General features: G+C 44.6%; 1 protein-coding gene across 2 annotated transcripts in view; it reads left to right on the top strand.

Annotated features, from left to right (window-relative positions):
* The window catches only part of Dusp22 (dual specificity phosphatase 22), a 61948-nt gene extending 45431 nt beyond the window's left edge, over nucleotides 1–16517 (top strand). The window contains exons 4-8 of one of the 2 annotated variants that reach the window (XM_055619099.1): nucleotides 288–337; nucleotides 10298–10372; nucleotides 12931–13102; nucleotides 13965–14037; nucleotides 16015–16517. In XM_055619099.1, coding sequence (XP_055475074.1) covers nucleotides 288–337; nucleotides 10298–10372; nucleotides 12931–13102; nucleotides 13965–14037; nucleotides 16015–16061 — 417 coding nt within the window. In that variant the 3' untranslated portion in view covers nucleotides 16062–16517. Of the gene's footprint in view, nucleotides 1–287; nucleotides 338–10297; nucleotides 10373–12930; nucleotides 13103–13964 lie in introns of both variants that reach the window. The other variant, XM_055619098.1, reaches the window with a different exon arrangement.
* Nucleotides 16518–19012: the final 2495 nt, after the last annotated feature.

Below are 19012 nucleotides of genomic sequence, written 5' to 3' on the forward strand. Positions count from 1 at the left end.
TGTTTTGTTTTGTTTTGTTTTGGTCCCTCAAATTTTATCTAAATGTGTTATATATGGTGCTTCTAAACCAAAGCATGAATATTGACATGCCCAGGGAAAAGAATCAGGAACCTGAATTAAAGAGCTTTTCCTCAGTTCCTTGGCAACAAAAGATGAGTAAAAAACTTCTCCTTTTTATTTTCTTGGGTTTTTTTGACCTGAGTAAATGGTTCCTTTTAATGTTTTACTCCACTCTGTATCATCTTTTTTAGTGTCATTTACATCTATATGTTTTTATTGTTCCACAGGGAGTTAAATATCTGTGTATTCCAGCAGCGGATTCACCATCTCAAAACCTGTAAGTTTTTTTTTTTTTTTATTTTTCTGTATTATTTGGGGAAATTAAAAACTAGTACAGTGTGTGTTCCAGCAGTTCTTGGGCCAAACGAAAAGCAAATTCAAGGCTCTGAAGGCAAATACATAAACACTTGTGAGAGGCTGTGGAGATGTTAGTGTCTCTGCATAACCACTATCCTGAGGAGGGGAGGGTATGAGTCCACAGAAATCAAAACTGGCAGAGCCAATGGCAAACTGACTGTGGCTGGAGGTGCTGAGATGTCCACAGGAAGGGTTTTGTTTAAAAGACCTGAAGTCTAAGGAGATGGCTCAGTCAGTGAAGTGCCTGTTATGCAAACCTGAGGACCAGCATTCAAGACCCTAGTACCTGTGTAAAAACAAGCCCAGGCACATGTCTATAACCCAGTGCTATACATTGATCTTCAGAGCACATTGCTCAACTAGTCAGCCTAATTGATGAGCTCCAGATTCAGGGAGAGGAGAGACTGTGTCTCAAAGAAAAGGTGAGGAATGGTAGAGAAAACACTGGTCACAACCTCTCACTTCCACATGCATGTTCTCAAGTGCATGCACAGACATACACATGGGGTGTAGAGAAGGTGGCTTAGTCAGTGAAGTGTTTGCCTTGTGAGCTTGAGGATCTGCGTTCACATCCCCAGAGCCCACACAAGGGTGGAGGTGTTCGCAGATCTCTGGACTCTCAGAGGAAAGCTTTCCTGGCCTGCACGGTGAAATCCCAGGCCAATGAGAGACTGTCTTAAAGAAGTGGAACTACTCGAAGACTAACCAATACCCAGTATCCAAGCTTGTGCTTTGAACCCCATACATATGCCCCATGACATTCTTATGCCATGAATATTGATATTCCTACTTTGCATCCACATACATAGAGAGAGAGAGAAATGGGGAGAGAGAGGGAGAAAGAAAGAGACTTGCCTGAGACCACAGCTTTGACACTATGTAGAAACAAATCTTTAAAGAAGTTACTGGGTGTAGTCCAAAGCATAGCTGCCTGGCAGAAGTAGAATATCCAGCTCAAATGGAAGCCATCCAGGTGGTTTTAAATTTTCTTGGATATGTATCCTAAACATCAAAAAGAAAGAGGCAGCATTAATTCCAATATTTTATTATATGCGATATACAAGTTAAATGTAAAATGTCCCAAGATATTTTTTCCCAAGATATTTTATACCCGTGCCCTCATACTGTCACAGCAGTCTAGCATGCGTTTTCTGCTTCAGTGATCTATGTTCACATGTAGTTTTCCCCTACGGGACAGCAGATCTCAGGCCTGCCTGACTGGACAGTGATCTCCTCTTTCTGCTTTACCCAAGTCCATTCTGCAGTGTTTTCATAGCTGAATAAATCTTTGACATCATTTTCACCCTGTTTATCTTTTTTCTTTCCAAAATATATTTCTGTGCTTTGCTGCTTTTTTTTTATTACATGTGTATGTATAGTTGTGTGTGCATGAGTGTGGGCATGTGTGCCGTGCTGTGCATGTGGAGGTCAAAGGACAACTTTCAGGAGTCGGTTTTCTTCTTCATTCTGGGCTCTAAGGATCTACCTCAGGGTAAGGCGTGTGCAGTAGCATCTTTATGAAACAGCCTGTCTCACAGGGTCTTCTTTGTCAGCTTAAAAAGCTAAGAGGGATCCATGGTGGCAGCTTACCCCAGTGGCAGCTCAACATCCACATCAAGCAGTGGTGCAGCCTTGATAGCATGGGATGAGCATTGGAGACCCAGTTATAACTGCAACAAGCACCCTTGGTCCCATACCAGGCCCACGGATAGGTGATAGTTTCCTAGGCCTGCATTTGACCCTTGCAGGCTGAGATGCTAGGAGCTCCATTGTTGCTTTATGCATCCCACTGAACATGGCCTCTGATTTTCTGGCTTTCTTTGCCTGGGTACTGGGTACTAGCCCAGCAGCCCTCCTAGAACCACATTTGACTGTTGTATCTGAGGCGCTCCAAATTCAGATACTGTTTTTGAGTCTGGAAGAGCACAGGGGTCATCCTCTATTGTGCACAAGTGCTGTGGGTACAGATCTTCTGTGTCAGTGATGTGGCGTGCATACTTGTGTTTTCTGTCTCAACTGACCAGCTTCTCTAAAAGATGCTGGAATGTCAGCCATCCTTAAGTCTTCACTGCCAGAGAGCAGAGAAATCATGGATCAGGCTGTGACTCTATAAAGCCTACTATTGCAGGAGGGACGGGGTAGATCTAGAGTTCGGTGGCTAGCCGGACAGGGGACAGAGGCTATAGAATTAGATCAGGAACTTCCCACTGAAGTGGGAAGTTGGTACAGACATGTTCTGCCCAGGCCAGGGTCTGTTTCCACCCTGACACTTGCTGTTTCAAAGCAAGGAGAGACTTTAAGACTGAGAAAGGGATAGGGGAGCTTTTACTAGGAAAACAAAGTAGTAGCCTAGCCTGGAAGGAGAAGCAGCAACATTAGAGAACTTCCTTGGTTACTAGTCGTGTCAAGAAACAGAAGTGGTTGGAAGGGCATGGTCCCTGCGGAAGGAAGTGAGGCGCTGCCTTTCTCCGAAGACCACAGCAATCTTCTGCCCTTGTTTTGGTGACTATTTTTGGAATAATTGCTTTGTTCTCATCTACAACCAAGATTCAACCATGCTGTTGAGTGTGTCAATACCTGATTGGCAGGACTCAAGATGGAACCTATCCTGCATATGTGCTGTCAGGATGTATGGCCCCTGGTCTTTGAGCTGCTGTAAGACTTTACCTTTTCTAGGAGCTAAGTGCCGTCTTCAATTTCCACAATAGTGATCTCATGCAAGTATTGACAGTTCTGCATTATGGACAAGTGAACAAGACAACTAAGTGTCAGAAAATCTCACATTCCAAACCATTCTCACCTGTTGCAGCAGGTCATTTCAGCTACTCTACATTTCAATTTCCTCACTTGAAATGCCCATCTTCAGGATTCGGACAGGCAAAGTCATGTGTTCATGAGCATATCTCTGTGAACTAGGTACTTTCAGAAGTATGACTTTATTTCTCTACAGTGGATGTCTTCAGAGTTACAGGAGTGATTGTTGAGATAAGTTTTGGTGACAGCTTAAGTTTTACTTATCTGTTGCCAGTGAAGCTTGAGTGTCTTCTTTGCTTTCTGTTAATTTAACAGAATATATGAGAGTGGGTAATTGATACAGAAAGCAGATCAGTTTTATCTCACAGTTCAGGTGGCTTGAAGTCCAAGATTTGGCAGCTACTTCTGTTGAGAGACCTTTTGCTGCTTCATAATACAACAGTGGAAAGACAGAGTGAGTGTGTGGAAGAGATGAAAGAAGGGCCAAGTGCTTGATATGTTCATGAAGGCTTTACCTCCATGACCCAGACACTTCTGGGTACTGTCTCCAATACTGCCAAAGTTAGGAATTAAGATCCCAATAAACAAATTAGGGGAAGGAGCATTCAGACTATAGTGAGTCGGATTCTATGACAGATCAAATGTTTCACCTGTAGTTGGCAGTCAGAATGCTTACCTCTCTATGACCTAACTTATTTAGAGCTTCCTGTACTTACTACTCACTGAGTATTCTGAGTTGACAATGAACCTACACTTTCTATATCCTCAACTATGCGGCTGATTAGATCAGTGTTCTTTTTATTTCAATTTATATTTAATGTAGACCTTTTTAAGAAAATATTTATTTATTTTAATTTTGTGTATGGGTATTTTGCCTGTTTTTTATGTCTGTGTGCCACAATCATTCCATACACACAGAGGTTAGAAGGTGGCTTTGAATCCCCTGGAACTAAAGTTACAGTTGTTAGCTGCCATGTGGAAACTGGCTATAAGATCAGCCAGTACTCTTAACTGCTGCGGCTGAGCCATCTCTCCAACCCCAAGATAAATATTCGTAATGCTCTGGATAACAAAAGCAAGAGAAAACTTGAGTAGTTGGTACAACTTGCTCTTGGTAACCCAGATGCTTATTGACAGGCAATCAACCCCCAGCTGACCATATTGAGTTCCTGATGCCTGGCTCCCTCTCCTCAATGACAAAACAACCCCTGGAAATCTGTGCTGCTTACTGTTTTAAACATAGACACCAACTTTTAAAACGATTTCTAAGCTTTATTTCCTAAGTCTTAGGCTGGGACCATAACTCAGTGGCAGAATGCTTACCCCTATATGGTAAGATAAAGATTAAATATTTCTTTCACTACAAAGCCTCAAACCAGCAGGTGTTAGGGCTGATTATGCTTACTAAGAGATATGTGACCTTTGTCACCCCAGTCACCTGATACTCGGTTGCTCTGAAGTGCAGAAAAGCTGGTTTTCTGACTTGGCCTTAATCCTAGAGAATCTCCCCCATCTGACCTTCCCTGAACTTAAAATGCAGAAACCTGGGTTGAGATAACATTAGCACAAAATTTTAGCTCAGTTCCCCCAGCCACCTAGCCTGCCCAAGTCAGGAAATATAAAAGTTCAAGTTCTCCGTGTCCCAATAACCTCACAACCCTAGTGTGGTATGTTTTGTGTGATGCTGTCGTAAGGAGAGATAGGCTAGAGTGGGTGTTCAGTGCACGATGTGCATGTGTGTCGGGTGCCCAGTGTCAGGGCTCAGCACATGAAACCCATTTGCGTTTGTTTTCTCCATAGGTTCTCTAAAGCTAGTCACTTTAACCTTCTCACTTCATCATCTGCCCATCTTATCAGAGATGATGGATGAAATTGGGTATTTGGTTAATTAGTTAGTATTGTAAAATAAGATTGTATTTTCTCTCTATTCAAGTAAGGAATGCTAATGCATCTTGAAAGTAGATGTTTAGATATGTATTCGCTTGCATTTGCTTATCCTGTTTTTATTACATAGTAAGTTGGTATTTGTAGCCAGACAGCACTTAGTTGATCCTCTGTCTTTCTCTTCTCTGTGGAGTCTGAGGGAGCTCTGCTGTAGGCTCTGGCATTCATAGCATTGCGTTGTAACAGCAAGTTTCCGTGGTGTCCTGTGGCTTCAGGGCCAAGCAGGTTTCCCTGTTTCTTGAGATCTTGTGGAGAGGCCAGTGTGTCTAGTACACAGAGCTCTGTAGGGGCCTCAGGGAACACCCTGGTCTTAGTTCACCACCCTCTCACTTTGTCTATGTTGTCTTAATATACCTGGTGTTCTCTGTACCCCCGTTTTTTCTTTCATTTGCTTTCTTCTACTTCTGTTATTGATGAGCAGTTTTCAAGATCAGAGGTCAGCTAGCCCTTGCACCACTGTAGCTGTGCTTCCTCCAGATGGTTCTTGAGGTCTTTGCATTCCTCAGGGATGCTCTCCTCGTCATGTGGTAAATGAGAACCCTGGAATATGTGCAATTCGTGTTTGCTATAACAGCCATCATTCCACTAACGCAAGAGCCCTCTGATCTCAGACTGTCCTTGAAATCTTGAGTTAAACTATTCTTTTGTGAAATGATGCCATGTTAAAGGGTAAAGAGAAATTTTTGTCTTCCTCTTGTTGAAACTGTCTTTTCAAATGAATGTACCTAGCAAAATAAAAAGAATGGTGAAACAAGAACATCCTCCAGTTCTTTTTTAATGGTGACATAAGGTTTGGGAGTCTTAAAGTTTTTGGGGTATAAAGTTTGGGAGTGATTGTTACACATGTGAGTTGTCTGTGATTAATGCTGGAAGTTTGCCGTCAGAGCTCTAGCTGAGAAATGGGGAGGGGAGCCTGGAGTATCTGGACCAATTTAGCCCCAGGAAGAACCTCCCAACATAGAGTGCTCAACCTATTTGCTTTTAAAAGGAAGGAGGACCATAGGTGCTTGCCTTTGCTGGGATTTTCTCTGCATACACTTGGATTCAGATGGAGAGGAAAAACACCTTTCTGTGTAGTTTACTGTCAGCACAGCCTCGTCTGATATCACTGCCTTAAAGTAAGACCTACCACCATTCAAAGTGGCCCAGTCACTGGGCTCCTGCTCCAGTAAGCAAAGTCCTGATCCTAAGGACTGTGTCAATCACATTAGGGATCGCAGCATCTAAGATCGTGGGTCGTAGAGCAAGAAGCCTCCACATAAGAGTGTCATGTGGTGTGGCTGATACTCTCCATCCACCATCTTTTATTGAACTCTCAGAAGATCAGCAAGGTCACTCTTAGCCTCTGATATGGAGATGGAGTGGTTGTGGTACTGGTCACTGAGAAGCAAGAGGACAGTTTACAACCACTGCTTAGTCCATGTGAAGAAATCTCTCTGCCAGAGCTCCCCAGCACAACGGAGGTTCTCTTAGGGCTGTAGGCAGTAGCTCATAGGATCATATGATCATATAGGCACTGTTGGGTGAGTAATACACCTGTGGGCATACTTCCTTCTGCAGACAGGCCTGTCACACATGTCTCTGTGGAAGTAAAGGGTGACTGCCAACCAAGCAAAGAGCACAAAGAGGGAACTGGTGTTCATGTAAACAGCATGTGGTAGGTTAGAGCTGCAGATTTGTGCTTCTGCTTCAAACCTTAGTAGAAAACAAAAGAACCCAGACTGTGGGTATTTCCCACTGTGGAGGAGGGAGTTTAATGACCAGAGCTTGGACTTATGTCATTTTTTTCCCTGGAAATAACCCACACACACCTCTCTCTGTAATACCCAGTTTTAAACAAGAGCAGCTTTGGGTGAGCCCACCTCTTGGCCTTTCCTGTAAAAGGCATTTCTAGGAATGTCTGCCTGGCTTGGCCCTATGCCCGATTTTGTGTCAGAGTCAAGTCTCATGGTGGAGTTCTACATGTTCTCCCTGGGCATCATTGTGCCCTTAGACTGAGACAGCTGCCGCCCTGGGCCTCTATAGTCTTTGCCCCCAGCACAGTGGCAGCCAGAAACAGCATTCTGTGTGTCTTCCTTGATTTAGCATCTGTCACATGCAAATGGGCTATTAGGGGGAGCAGGTGGAACAGTCTCCCCAAAGCTCCTTTATACACAGCTGTGGGCTCAGTGCAGTTTTGTATGTTGCTTGGCCCAGGTGTGGCAATACACAAGGTAGAATACACTTGGCTCTTGAATCCAGGTTCTCCCTCACAGTACATGGGAAGCCTGATTTCATAATGTGTGAATTTGTGACATGTAGGTGTGAAAAACAGATGTAAGAAGTTGCTCCCTGGAAAGCCTCAGTAGAGGAATTGACTTGTTCTCTTAGCAAGATCTTAATGAGCCTGTAAACCTAGCCCCTTCCTGAAGACTGTCCTGTGTGTACTCAGAGGAGCTCAGCAGGCTTTTTCATCACTGTGCTCATTGCAAAATGTTCTGAGGCAGACGGCTGCTTCCTTCACCTGGCCAGTTCTCATTCATTGCTTTCTGGTTTTGCTTTTGTGGCTCTGGTGCTCTTTTCCCGGTCTAGCTTATAGACCAATTGATCCCCAACCAGGAAAAAAAAAAAAAAAAGAACCAAAAGTTAGGACCTGCAGCTGGGAGAGGGACCCCAGCTCACTCTTGACAACCACAGTGTGGACAGCCCTTATGGACAAAGGAATGTACCACCTGGCCATTCCCTGATGTTTAGCTGGTCAGAAGCAATCTTAAAGTCCAGATAGCCTGTCAAGTCTGAGGTCTGGAGTCCAGCCCCTGTGTACTGCAAGGAGGATGGACATAAGACATGAGACAGACTGCAGCCTCGTATCTTGGGTCTGTTGATGTAATAAAACACCACAACCAAAAGTAACTTCAGGAGGAAAGAGTTTATGTCATCTTACAGCTTGTGGTCCATCATCCTGGGAAGTCAGGGCAGAAACTGATGCAGAGGTCATGGAGGAACGCTGCTTACTGACTTGCCTCATGCCTTGCTCAGCCTGCTTTTAGATAACACACAGGACCACAGTAACTGGGTCCTCCCACATCAATCATTAATTAAGAAAATGCACTACAGGTTTGCCCATAGGCCTATTTAGTGAGGGTGTTTTTTCAGTTGAGATTTCCTCCTTCCAAAACTGACTCTGGCCTGTGTCAGATTGACATAAAACTAGCCATCACAGGATGCTTCTGTGTATCCTAGATGAGGCAGCTTGGGTTTTAATCCTTGAATTAGTTGCATTTGGCTGTAAATGGACTGTCTGGTCCATTTGATGGTGTCTCAGTGAGAGATGCTGTGAGAAGCTTGGTCGTGGTCCCAGGGCAGCCAGCAAAACTCTCATATCCTGTGGGAACCTGACTTCCTATCCTGCAGATTTTACCCTGAGTTCTGTGCTTCTAATACAGTCCTTAGATTTTTGTAGCTCTTTGGTTGGATGCTAGAGGTTGGACAGAGCACTTTCCTTTCCTCAGAAAGGGAGACCTTTGTGGAACTCCTCTTCCATAGCCTTCTCTTTCTCTGTGGCCACAGCTGGCAGAAGTAGAATATTCTCAGAACTTTGCTGCCCCGAACTGAAATAGTGTGCCTAGCCTAGCCTTCTTAGCTGTTGTTGGAGCTGGGTTGGTGACTTCCTAGCAAACTCCAGATGGTTGGTTTGGCTGTAGCCTGGGAAGCTCTGCCCTCCTGCTGCATCCTTCCAACACATGCAGCCATGCCTGAGGACATGTTCTCCTTCAGCTGCTCCATTGCACCCACCCCTCCCACCTGTTCATGCATTTGGCTCCTTAGTACTAGTACTGCCAAGTGCAAGATTTTAACAAGGATGTGTTTGTGCCTGCTATTGGCCATTTGAGAACAATGCTTACAGTTCTCTGAGCCCTTATATTTACATTTAGGAATCTTTTTTCCTGGGAAAATCATCAAAAACTGCTAAGCTAGGCTAGGCCAGGCTATCTAGAGATGTCTGTAGAAATTCGGTGACCGTAGGTTGGTGTACTTGGAATCTCCACTTGTGGTGACACCTGTTGGCAGGCATGAATATGTGTGTTACATGTACATTCATCTCAATGAAAATGTTTCCTGCCTCTTGCCTGCATAACCGCACTGAGTACCCCTGTGAGCTAGCTGGATTAGTTGGTTATGCTGCATCTGAGGTTCCAGCTCTGACTCATTTCATTTTCCTGGCATTCTACTGGAAGAATTATTCCTCACTACTTGTCTCTCAGCTTGTCGTCGTCCCTGTTACTTGGCCAGTACTTGCTGTTTATGGAGGAGTGAGTTGGATGCATGGGCATCTTCGGGTGTTTTCCGTGCTCTAGGAACCATCTGAAGGTAAAATACACTTGGTGAAAGGTTCTGTGCCTGCCCCGCACAGCCTTTGCTTGCCACTCACTGCAGTGCAGATTCTTCCCATATGATGCAAGGCACACACACCACCTGGGACCTTGACAGTGGCTCTTCTGAATAGGCGTGTGATGAACAAGTGACCAGAAAAGAAGTGACCCAAAGGGATAGGGGTCAGAAGAAAGAATTGTGTCATTCACCATCGTTGCAAACTGCAGAGTTTGCAAAGCATACCAATATCATAGCATGTCTCCTCTGCGAGACATCATCCTTGTTTTTTGAGTCATGCTTCCGAGGCTACACAAAGTGGCAGAGCAGGGGTTGAAACTAAATTGTCCTTTCCACACAGCCCCAGTGGCATATAGCATTTTTGTGCTGAGACTGACCGGGGAGCTCTGGAAGGAGACTGTTAGAGCCAGTGCTTCTAAGCTCTCCACGATGTCAGAAATAAGCCAGCTTCTAGGGCTTGGGAATCCATACAGCAAGGATCCCTTCCTCATCTGAGCCACTTTGGCGGTACGGCTTACAGCCAGTGTGAGGAGCAGTGTGAGGCTAAGCAAGAACTCCACGTGTCCATCAACAGCAATCATTTGTGACTCAGGGATGGCCTGAAGATAAACTTCTGATGATTGGAGGCTTTCTAAACCTCAGCATGCTTGTGACCATCTAAAGCTGAGGCAGCCCAGGCCCCAGTATGGTCTAGACAGGGGAGAATAAAACATCTTGCGAAAGCCCAGCATTTTTTTTTTTTTTTTTTTTTTTTTGGTCAGATGTTAAACACTTCTCAGTTTTGTTTTTTTTTTTCTTTTTGTCTGCACAGGACAAGACATTTTAAAGAAAGTATTAAATTCATTCATGAGTGCCGACTCCAGGGTGAGAGCTGTCTTGTTCACTGGTATGTATTACTCTGTTTGATATATTGTCATAAGTTTGATTTCTAACTGATGTATTTCTATTTTAGTTGCTTTTCTAATGCTGTAGTGAAATGCCATGACCAATACAACTTACAAAATGAAGCATTTAATTGGGAACTCACAATTCCAGAGAGGTAGAGTTTATAACCACACTGGCGAGGAACATGGTGGCAGGCAGGCAGGCAGGTGGTGGGTGGGCATGGTGCTGGAGCAGTATCTCAAGTGTGTATTGTACTGCTGTGCTGCTCCATAGTGGTCCTCATTTCCTTTTGCTGAAAGAAAACTGACTGGTTTTTGCTTCAGTCACTGTTAAGATTTCTAGGGGTTGTTGGCAAGGTTAGTAGCACAAAGCATTCTCATTACTAGCCTGACATTTTATTAGAACAGCTACTCATGTGTCAACTGGTCCTGCTAGGCTCATACCAGATCCCATGGTGGCCATTCCAAAGCCTTGCTTCCTCCTGCCCACTCTGGCAGCAACTGTGGGTTCTTAGAGATGCATTTCTGTAATACCAAACTAACTCCTTCCCACCTGCAAGTTGGGGCTTTTGTTGTGTTTTCTTAGCTCTAGTATTTTACTTTAGAGAGATCCAGGAGACTTAGAATTAAATATCTTATTGACAATGATCCTCCTGCAGTCTGCTGTTCTTTGTATCATAAATGGAAGGTCAAAATTCCATATCCATGGGTTCCAGATCTGTTATTTCAATCATGAATACAAAATATCCAGGAAAACTGTATCTATACCAAACATGTATGTTTTTCTTTTCCTTATTTCCTAAACAGTATAGGATAACAGCTGTTGAGCTGGCATTTGCACTGCCATACGCTATAGTGTCAGCCACAGCTGCATGAGAATTCAGGAGGATGAGCACAGGTGGTACTGAGTACTGTGCCCTTCTTATAAGACCTTGAACACCTTGGATTTTGGTGTCCACAGTGAGTCCTGGGACCAGTGACCCATGGACAGAAAGGACAAGTGTACTAACACACACTAACACACTGAAAAGAAAGGCAAGCGAGCATATTAGTAAGTGTAGTGTTGTACAGTGCTCTGGTTTCACCTGCTGAGTTCTTGCTAGGTGTTACACTGGCAGTGATAATAATAGCTTGCAGTGTTCTCCAGCCAGGGCTCTGCCATCGTTGAAATGTAGACTGGTCACATCCCCTCTGTCTCGAATGATGTGTGACATTAATTAACTGGACACATAAGTCTTTTGACTGAGTGACAGCCCCCACCCTTGCAGCACAAGCAATGTGAATTGCTAATTCTTGGTGCTTATGCTGGTGACAGCCCTGCCACAATCCACATCCAAAAGCTGTGAGCCAGGAATCCATGAAGGCAGAAAAGCTGGGAGATATTTCAGTAGCTTTGAGAATGGTATTTTGCAGAATGATACAGACTGATGTTTATACATTAAATAATCTGCAGTATTGGTTTTTTGTTTTGTTTGTTTGTTTGTTTTCTTTGTTTCTATACTATTTTTAAAACTTGGTAGTATAACCAATACAAATGTTAGTTGTTTCAGCTTTCCATTACATTTGTTTTAAAGTGCCTTGGGAGTGCTGTTAGAGTCAGTCGATAGAGATTCTGAAACCCCAGGGCTCTACCGGCTCCTGGTGAATTTATATCAAGCCTCAGAGAATATATTTGTTTAAAATTCCCTTGCAAGTTCCTAATATAAAGCTCTGGTAACATGCTTAAGAGGAGAGTTTATTCTTGTTGTCATTAGAATACTCTAGGGCTGATAGTCTAAAAATCCTGTTTAATGCATTTGTATATATCTGAAAATTTCTAGAAAACAGGACAGTCTCCGAGCTTTTCTATGTTCAGTCATTGGTAGAGCACACTGAGGAAGCTTTAACTTGCAAATTATTCTTTGATGGTGATAACCAAGCAACAAACCAACCGTTCTTGCCAGCAACCTAGCCATTGCTCTGTAGCATGGAGTGTTCAGTCTGCCTGCCATAGTGCTCTGCTTGGCCCAAGGATCAAAACAAATGTAGAAGCTAAGATTTGGTAAGGGCTTCTGTAGTTCATGAACTTTTTTTTTTCCTGTGTTGAAGATTGGTACTCAGACCCTTGAGCATGCTAGGAAAGTACTCTCCCATTGACCTACCTTCCCAGTCCTTTCATGAGCTTTAAAAGTCATGGATTTAAGCCTTCATCTGTGGTAGCTAAGAAAGCCAGGAAGCCTTCTGCTAGTTCATGTTGACTGATATTGTTGCAAGCCCAAAGCCTCTCACTGTGCTGCAGTTACATTATTGCCCAAGGAAATAGGAAATAACCAGGTCATATCCTATCGAAGAACCATGGAAAATGAAGCTGAAATGTTTATAGAATGCTTGTGCTCCAGCATCTGCAGGAGAAGAAAATTCTTGGCATGTTTCTGAGTAATTATCTGGTAAGCCTTTGCCTGCTTCCATGAAAACCTTAAGACAGACAGACTCTCTAAAATGAGGTCCTTAGGATGGTTAGAGTGGTAGATCTGCAGTTCCCTAACTGCCCTTGCAACATATGTCTATCTTGATTCTGCAGCCTGGCTGGGGTCTCTAGGAGCGTCACATTGGTGATCGCATACATCATGACTGTCACCGACTTTGGCTGGGAAGATGCCTTGCACACTGTTCGTGCAGGGAGGTCCTGTGCCAACCCCAACATGGGCTTCCAAAGGCAGCTACAGGAGTTTGAGAAACATGAAGTGCACCAGGTGAGTGGTCATTGGGGAACTCTTCAGATGGAGACAGCCCCCCTGGGCCATGCCTTGCACTTTGAGAATTGTGGCACTTGGAACTAAAAGGCCCACAAAAGTCCATGGCTTTCCTCCTGCATCCCTGAGAGTCGTCCTGCATCCTTTGTGCTCCTGTGCTGCAGCCACCGGATGTTGTGCTTTCCTGTTTTGTTGTGCCTGGTACTTCATATCAGCATGTTTCTCTTCCTTTGGATGTAATTACCATTTCTTAGTTTGGCCTGTTTTCTTCTTCTTTTCTTTTTTGCTTTAAATTCATCTCACCCATCAAGCTATTAAAATTATGATCAACCAGGTGAGAGTGGAAAGGGGGTATTTCCCATACTAATTTTGGTAACTCATGTATTAGGTTCTTTGCTGGAGTAAAACAGGGTCACCTTTCTACGAAATGATTCTGAGTTACAAACCTCATCCCGTCCTGTTTTCTCTCTGGATGCTTTGAATCAGTCCTGGCCTATCACAGGCAGAATGCACAAGAACACAGGGTTTTTTGTTTTTTTTGGTTTTTTTTTTTGCATTCATTTTAGATCTCTTAGTAGCAGACAGTAACTGCTCTAAGTCTGCTAAGTAGGTACATACATAGTTCAGCAGATTTTCAAGTCTTGAGCCCAGGTCATTGAAGGAACAGTGATTTCTCCTGCGTGCTCTGTGGTTGCAGCTTGGTTCCCAACCACAAAGCTGTGATTGATGCCCTTGATGCACCTTTTTTTCTGTGTTTGTAAGTAGAAACTTCATCATTGCTTAAGAAGTGGTAAAAGTCACTGGGAGTTCATGTGTGTATGTGTATGTGTGACATTTGGGATTTGTGTCCAACTTTTTCCAGTATCGGCAGTGGCTGAAAGAAGAATATGGAGAGAACCCTTTGCGGGATGCAGAAGAAGCCAAAAGTATTCTGGGTAAATATAAAGAGCAAGGGCGCATGGAGCCCCGGCCTAGCACCAGGCGGTGGAGCAACTTTTCAGCCCTGCCTCCTCTCACCTACAATAACTACACAACAGAGACCTAACAGAGAGATCTGGTGTTTTCCTTCCTGCTACGGGTCATCTGGGTTGCCTACAGGCGCTGTGTGCTGGCGCACCTGGTATGCTGGCTACTGCCTGTGAAAACTACAAAAGGAGGTCACAGCAAGGTGGACCACTCAGGGCTCCTTCCCAAGCAACCCTACCCTGCCCTGCTCAAGGCCTTTTCACTCTGCCTATCTTCGCCCCAATCTTGGCCCTACCTGAGCTTGCTGAGCCTGGGATGCCACTGTGCTGCTGTGTATTTCCTGTATGGGTGTAAGAGTGTGTATGTGCATGCATGTGTGTAAGAGTCTACCTATATGCCTACAGATGTGAAAGAGTACACGTGTAAACATGTCTTTGCATGTGGGAATACAGTCGTTATGGTGCTGAACGTTATAATAACCCCTGCTGCCAGAATTGGGATGGCCACATTTTTGTTCAACTCCGAATGGAAGTTGTTTGAACTTGGCGTCTGGAAAGCTACTCACCAAGTAGTAGCCTATACCTGTGATCAGGCAGAACTCAGGGCATGAGCAGCTGGAAGCAGTGGTGTTCAGAACCTGAGATGGTGCAGAGGGCGGTGCAGGACCCTCCAAAGGTCCCTGAAAGGCTTATGTATATAGGACCGGGAGGGGCTTTCTAAGCATTGCCTTGGGCTTGTTAGGTATGCCAGACCCCGGCCTCCCTGCTGCCTCAAGTCCTCTCTACTTCCCAGACCACCTCATATTCCTGAGTTCTACTTGGTGCCTGCTCGGTGTGGGACCAGTGTCTTTTGACTTCCATGGTGACATGGTAGCAGGGAGGACCTGAGCCACAATAGCACTTTGCCAGAGGTCTGGCCTGCTTCCTGTCTGCTTTTACAGACTCCAGCCTCTGGCTGGCCTCATGTTGCAGGGGCCTCGTCTCAGGTTTGCAGATACCTGCAGGAATTGGAAAGAAAGAACAGTTATTAAATATCATAGCAGTTTGTGTTTTTAAATGCCTGAGCATTTACTGAGCTCATTGGTGTATGCTGTGGGCTTGATCTTTGACCTCAGCTACCTCATTAAATTGATTTCATTTCTCTCTCTCTCTCTCTCTCTCTCTCTCTCTCTCTCTCTAAGGTTGGAGTTTCTTTGGTATGCCAGCCAATTCTGCTTTATAATTGAAAATGTTAATCATGATTGCTTTTGTTTTTGAAACCAAAGAGAAAGACATATTTATGTCATTGAGCTATTTAATTTTTTTTAAATTTGGGCTTCCATGAGGTTTTCTAGTGTGTCAGATCCCACATTCTGGCCATGAAAGTTCCTCAGCTCAAAACTTGAGGCATCAGGCACCCCAAGAAGCTCTGTACAGTCCAGTGTCCAATCGTTTATACCAGTTCACATTTGTTAAGCACTCAGAACCATGTAAATGAAAAAATGCACCCTCTCCCTAAAAACTCACCCTCTTCCCAAAAAGATGCTGCAACAGGTTTGTCTGAATTCTGTCATAAAAAGAGCCACTGAGTGAGAAGCAGCAATCTTCCTGTATATTTAGAGGGCGTCAAAGGTGAGCCTTTGGGGGCTCAGGGAGAGTGAGTTTATGTGCAGGCCCTGTGTGTGTAATGAGAAAAGGAAAGGTATCTAATAACGTGGCATCTCCAGCTGAAATGGTTTGCCTTAAGCCAGAAAGGAGTGCAAGTGTGCTGGCTAGAAAGCATGTAGAGAGATGCTAGAGCATCATGGGCAGATGTGAGGCTCTGACACTGCAAAGAAAAGCAGGTACAAAGCAATAGGGTCACAAGTGAAGCCAAAATATGTGTGCACATGTGTGAACAGCTACATATATTTCCGTAGGTTTTCAACTGTCTTAACTTTTGTTGCCAGTAATGTCCTTTCTCCACAGCCGCCCCGGGAATTCTGAAGTACTGGGCCTTTCTCAGAAGACTGTAATGTACCTGAAGCTTCTGAAATATTGCAAAGTTCAGGCTGGTGCTGCCAAAAACAAAAGTGACGTAGCGTTTATTTTTAAGAATCCAGTATTGATTTGTAAACTTGTTTATTTTTCATTTTAAACTGAATGCATGTATAATCATGTTGGAATACATTAAGAACTATGGAGACTCTGTAGCAAGAGAAAATATCTTTGCCTTAACTCCACTGTTGTGGTTGTTCCTTCGACCTCAAGAGCTCTGTCTGTTCCATAGTAACTACTTCTCATGAACACTACCAAGGGAGGAAGCCGGCGCCTGGAAAGTGTGCAGTGTGCCCCCTGCCCTCCTGTTAAGTCCTCCAGCTCAAGACATGTCTCTCGGTGTGTGTTCTAGTCATGGTGGCTGTTCTCTGTGTAGAACAATTACCAAAAGATACTCAGTTTCGATATTAAAGGGCGAGTCCACCAACTCTGAAGTCATGTGCCGTGTATTCTTCTGTGACACAGGAAGGTCACATTCTTTTTCTGTGGAGGATCCAGTGCACATGGTCTTGGCTCAAAAGACATGCTTCCCTCCAGAAGGCAGCTAGCACATACTAGAAGGGGCATGTAACACATTGTCTGATAGCTAAAAGATAAATAAGAACTTGTTGGGGTTGTCGGAGCTGGAGGTGTAGCTCAGAGTAAAGCCCTTGCATCTTTCATCCCTAGCACCAAAAGGAAAGCCTGATCCTTTGTGGGTATGAAGACACAGAAATGAAATGATCTCTGCAGAATGAAGATGGACTGTTTGGCCTCTTTGGGGTCAGTGCATGCACCACAGGGATACATTGTCCATGTACTCTCCAAATCCATTTTCATTTCTTACTGTGAAGGAACTCAAAACTAGCTTGAAGAGCAATTTAAAGCCAGCTACTAAATTTTCCTTGTCTAAATCTAGTGAGGTTAACTTAAAGGAAAGGCAGGTGATGTGAGAATTAATGTTCATGAGCTTGATGACAACGGTGTGGATTGTTTCTAACACCTGGAAGCCCCTGGCAATGACTCCAGGAGGGGGAGGGGGTGGGGAGGTGACTCCAGGGGGGTGGAGAGGACCCTGCTTGCTGACATGTTCCTTGTGGGTACATGACATGTTTTTGTGTGTCAGACAAGGAGCCTTGGCCATTTCTCCCAAACCAGCGAGGAAGCTGTGGAAACACTGAGGCGGCAGCAGCCAGACCCCTCGAAGCACAGGAGAATGGTCATGCCTCCATAGGGGTGAGAAAGTACAGCAGGAAAACAGTCTCTTTGGCCACAAACCCAGTCCTCCTGAGCCAGTATCACCTGGTGTCCCTTCCTGCCTGCTTCTCACGGTGTAACCCCAGCTAATGCTAACACCCACCAGTCCTACACTTTCTAAACTTAGAAGAGGAAATATTTCACTCACTGAAGGCTCACCTGAAGTCTGCACCTACCCTCACCTACCTCACAATAAGTTCCTAGGTAGCAGTCACCTTGCTTTTGTCTGGGAGGCACCTAGGTGGGAGCATTGACCTGCTTAGACTAGAAACCCAGGGACTCTCTCTTCATGACCAGTCCAGGTACTTGTAGGTCATGCTGAAGATGAGACGTGGGACCTGCACACCCATGTGGGTGCTTTGGCTTGGAAGAAGAGGAGGGTTGCGGTCCAGTGCAGTTCTCTAGTTGGTTTTCTTCAAACACAGATCTATTACAGCCTGTAACTTAGAATCACTATCCACAAAGGGAAACAGAATTCATCTGGTTCCTTGATTCAGCTGATGCATCTGTCTTCACCACAGCTGGGCCCCAGGACAGTAAGCTGCAGTAGTGATGGCAAAGGGGGGGGACCAGTGCAACTGCCCCTGGTGATACAGGAATCGAAACACTACTCCCATTTTAGGGAACAGGAATATTGGGGGTGCTCATATTAAAAACAGGCCTCATTTGAGACCTGAAGTCTTAGCGTGGTGTCAAGGAGTAAGAGCCCTGGCTGAGGTTGCCCATGTGAGTAAGACTGAAGGTGTGAGAGATCAGCATTGGGAGCCACAAGCTCTCCCCAGCGACTGGATAGTTGCAGAACATCAGCAGTGGTGGGGAGCTGCAAACCAGGTTGTTGAAGGCCTGGCCTGGCCAGTCCAGTGCTGGTACAGGCTCAGATCCCTTACTGGAAATGTTAGGGGCTGGAAGTGTTTTGGCCTTGGGAGTGGTTTTCCAATTAGAGCATTTTGAAATATCTTCAAAATGATCATCATGAAATATCTTCAGAAGAGATCCCCGTAAGTCCATGGCTTCACCTGTGCCTTAAGCACATACACCCATACCATACACAAAGTTTGGAAGTAATTTTTTTCATACGTTATTGTCAGCACATCTGGGTTTCGACTGTTTCTTGTCACTGGAGATATCAAGCGTGAGACTTTATACTTGTGGAAAATACCAGTGCTCAAAAAAGTTGGATTTGGGAACGTGGATTTCACATTTGAGGTTGAAAGCAATCAACCTGCAGTAGCAGCCATTGTCACTTGCAGAGGTCACAGTACACATGCGCTCCTGCCTACCCCAGTGCTCTTCACCTGCCTCTTCTCCTCAGCGATAGCTTCATCCTGGCTGGAGGGCTCCAAGGAGCTCAGTGCTGTAGATGAGTTCCTCCATACTGAGGGAACTCACTGAACGGTGCTGAATGAGCAGGGGTGTGATCTGTGCACACAAAAAAGCTCTCACCACACACAAATGAAATGTGAAATACTTTATTCTCAGCCACGTCACACTGTCCATAGCCCAAGAACAGATCCACAATGTCCTGAATGATGCATTCCACCAATACGTCAGTTACATGAATGATGTTTTGTGGTTAAAAAATGAAAGTCAAATTAGTGCATATTCCAATCCCAGGAGCAGAAACATCAGATGTGCAGATTTTGGTAAAGTGGGGAGGTCTCTGTTATAGGCCTCAGTAGTGTGAAGCTACTGA

Source organism: Psammomys obesus, unplaced genomic scaffold (assembly GCF_907164565.1).
Source record: "Psammomys obesus unplaced genomic scaffold, mPsaObe1.curated_primary_1811, whole genome shotgun sequence".
NCBI lineage: Eukaryota > Metazoa > Chordata > Mammalia > Rodentia > Muridae > Psammomys > Psammomys obesus.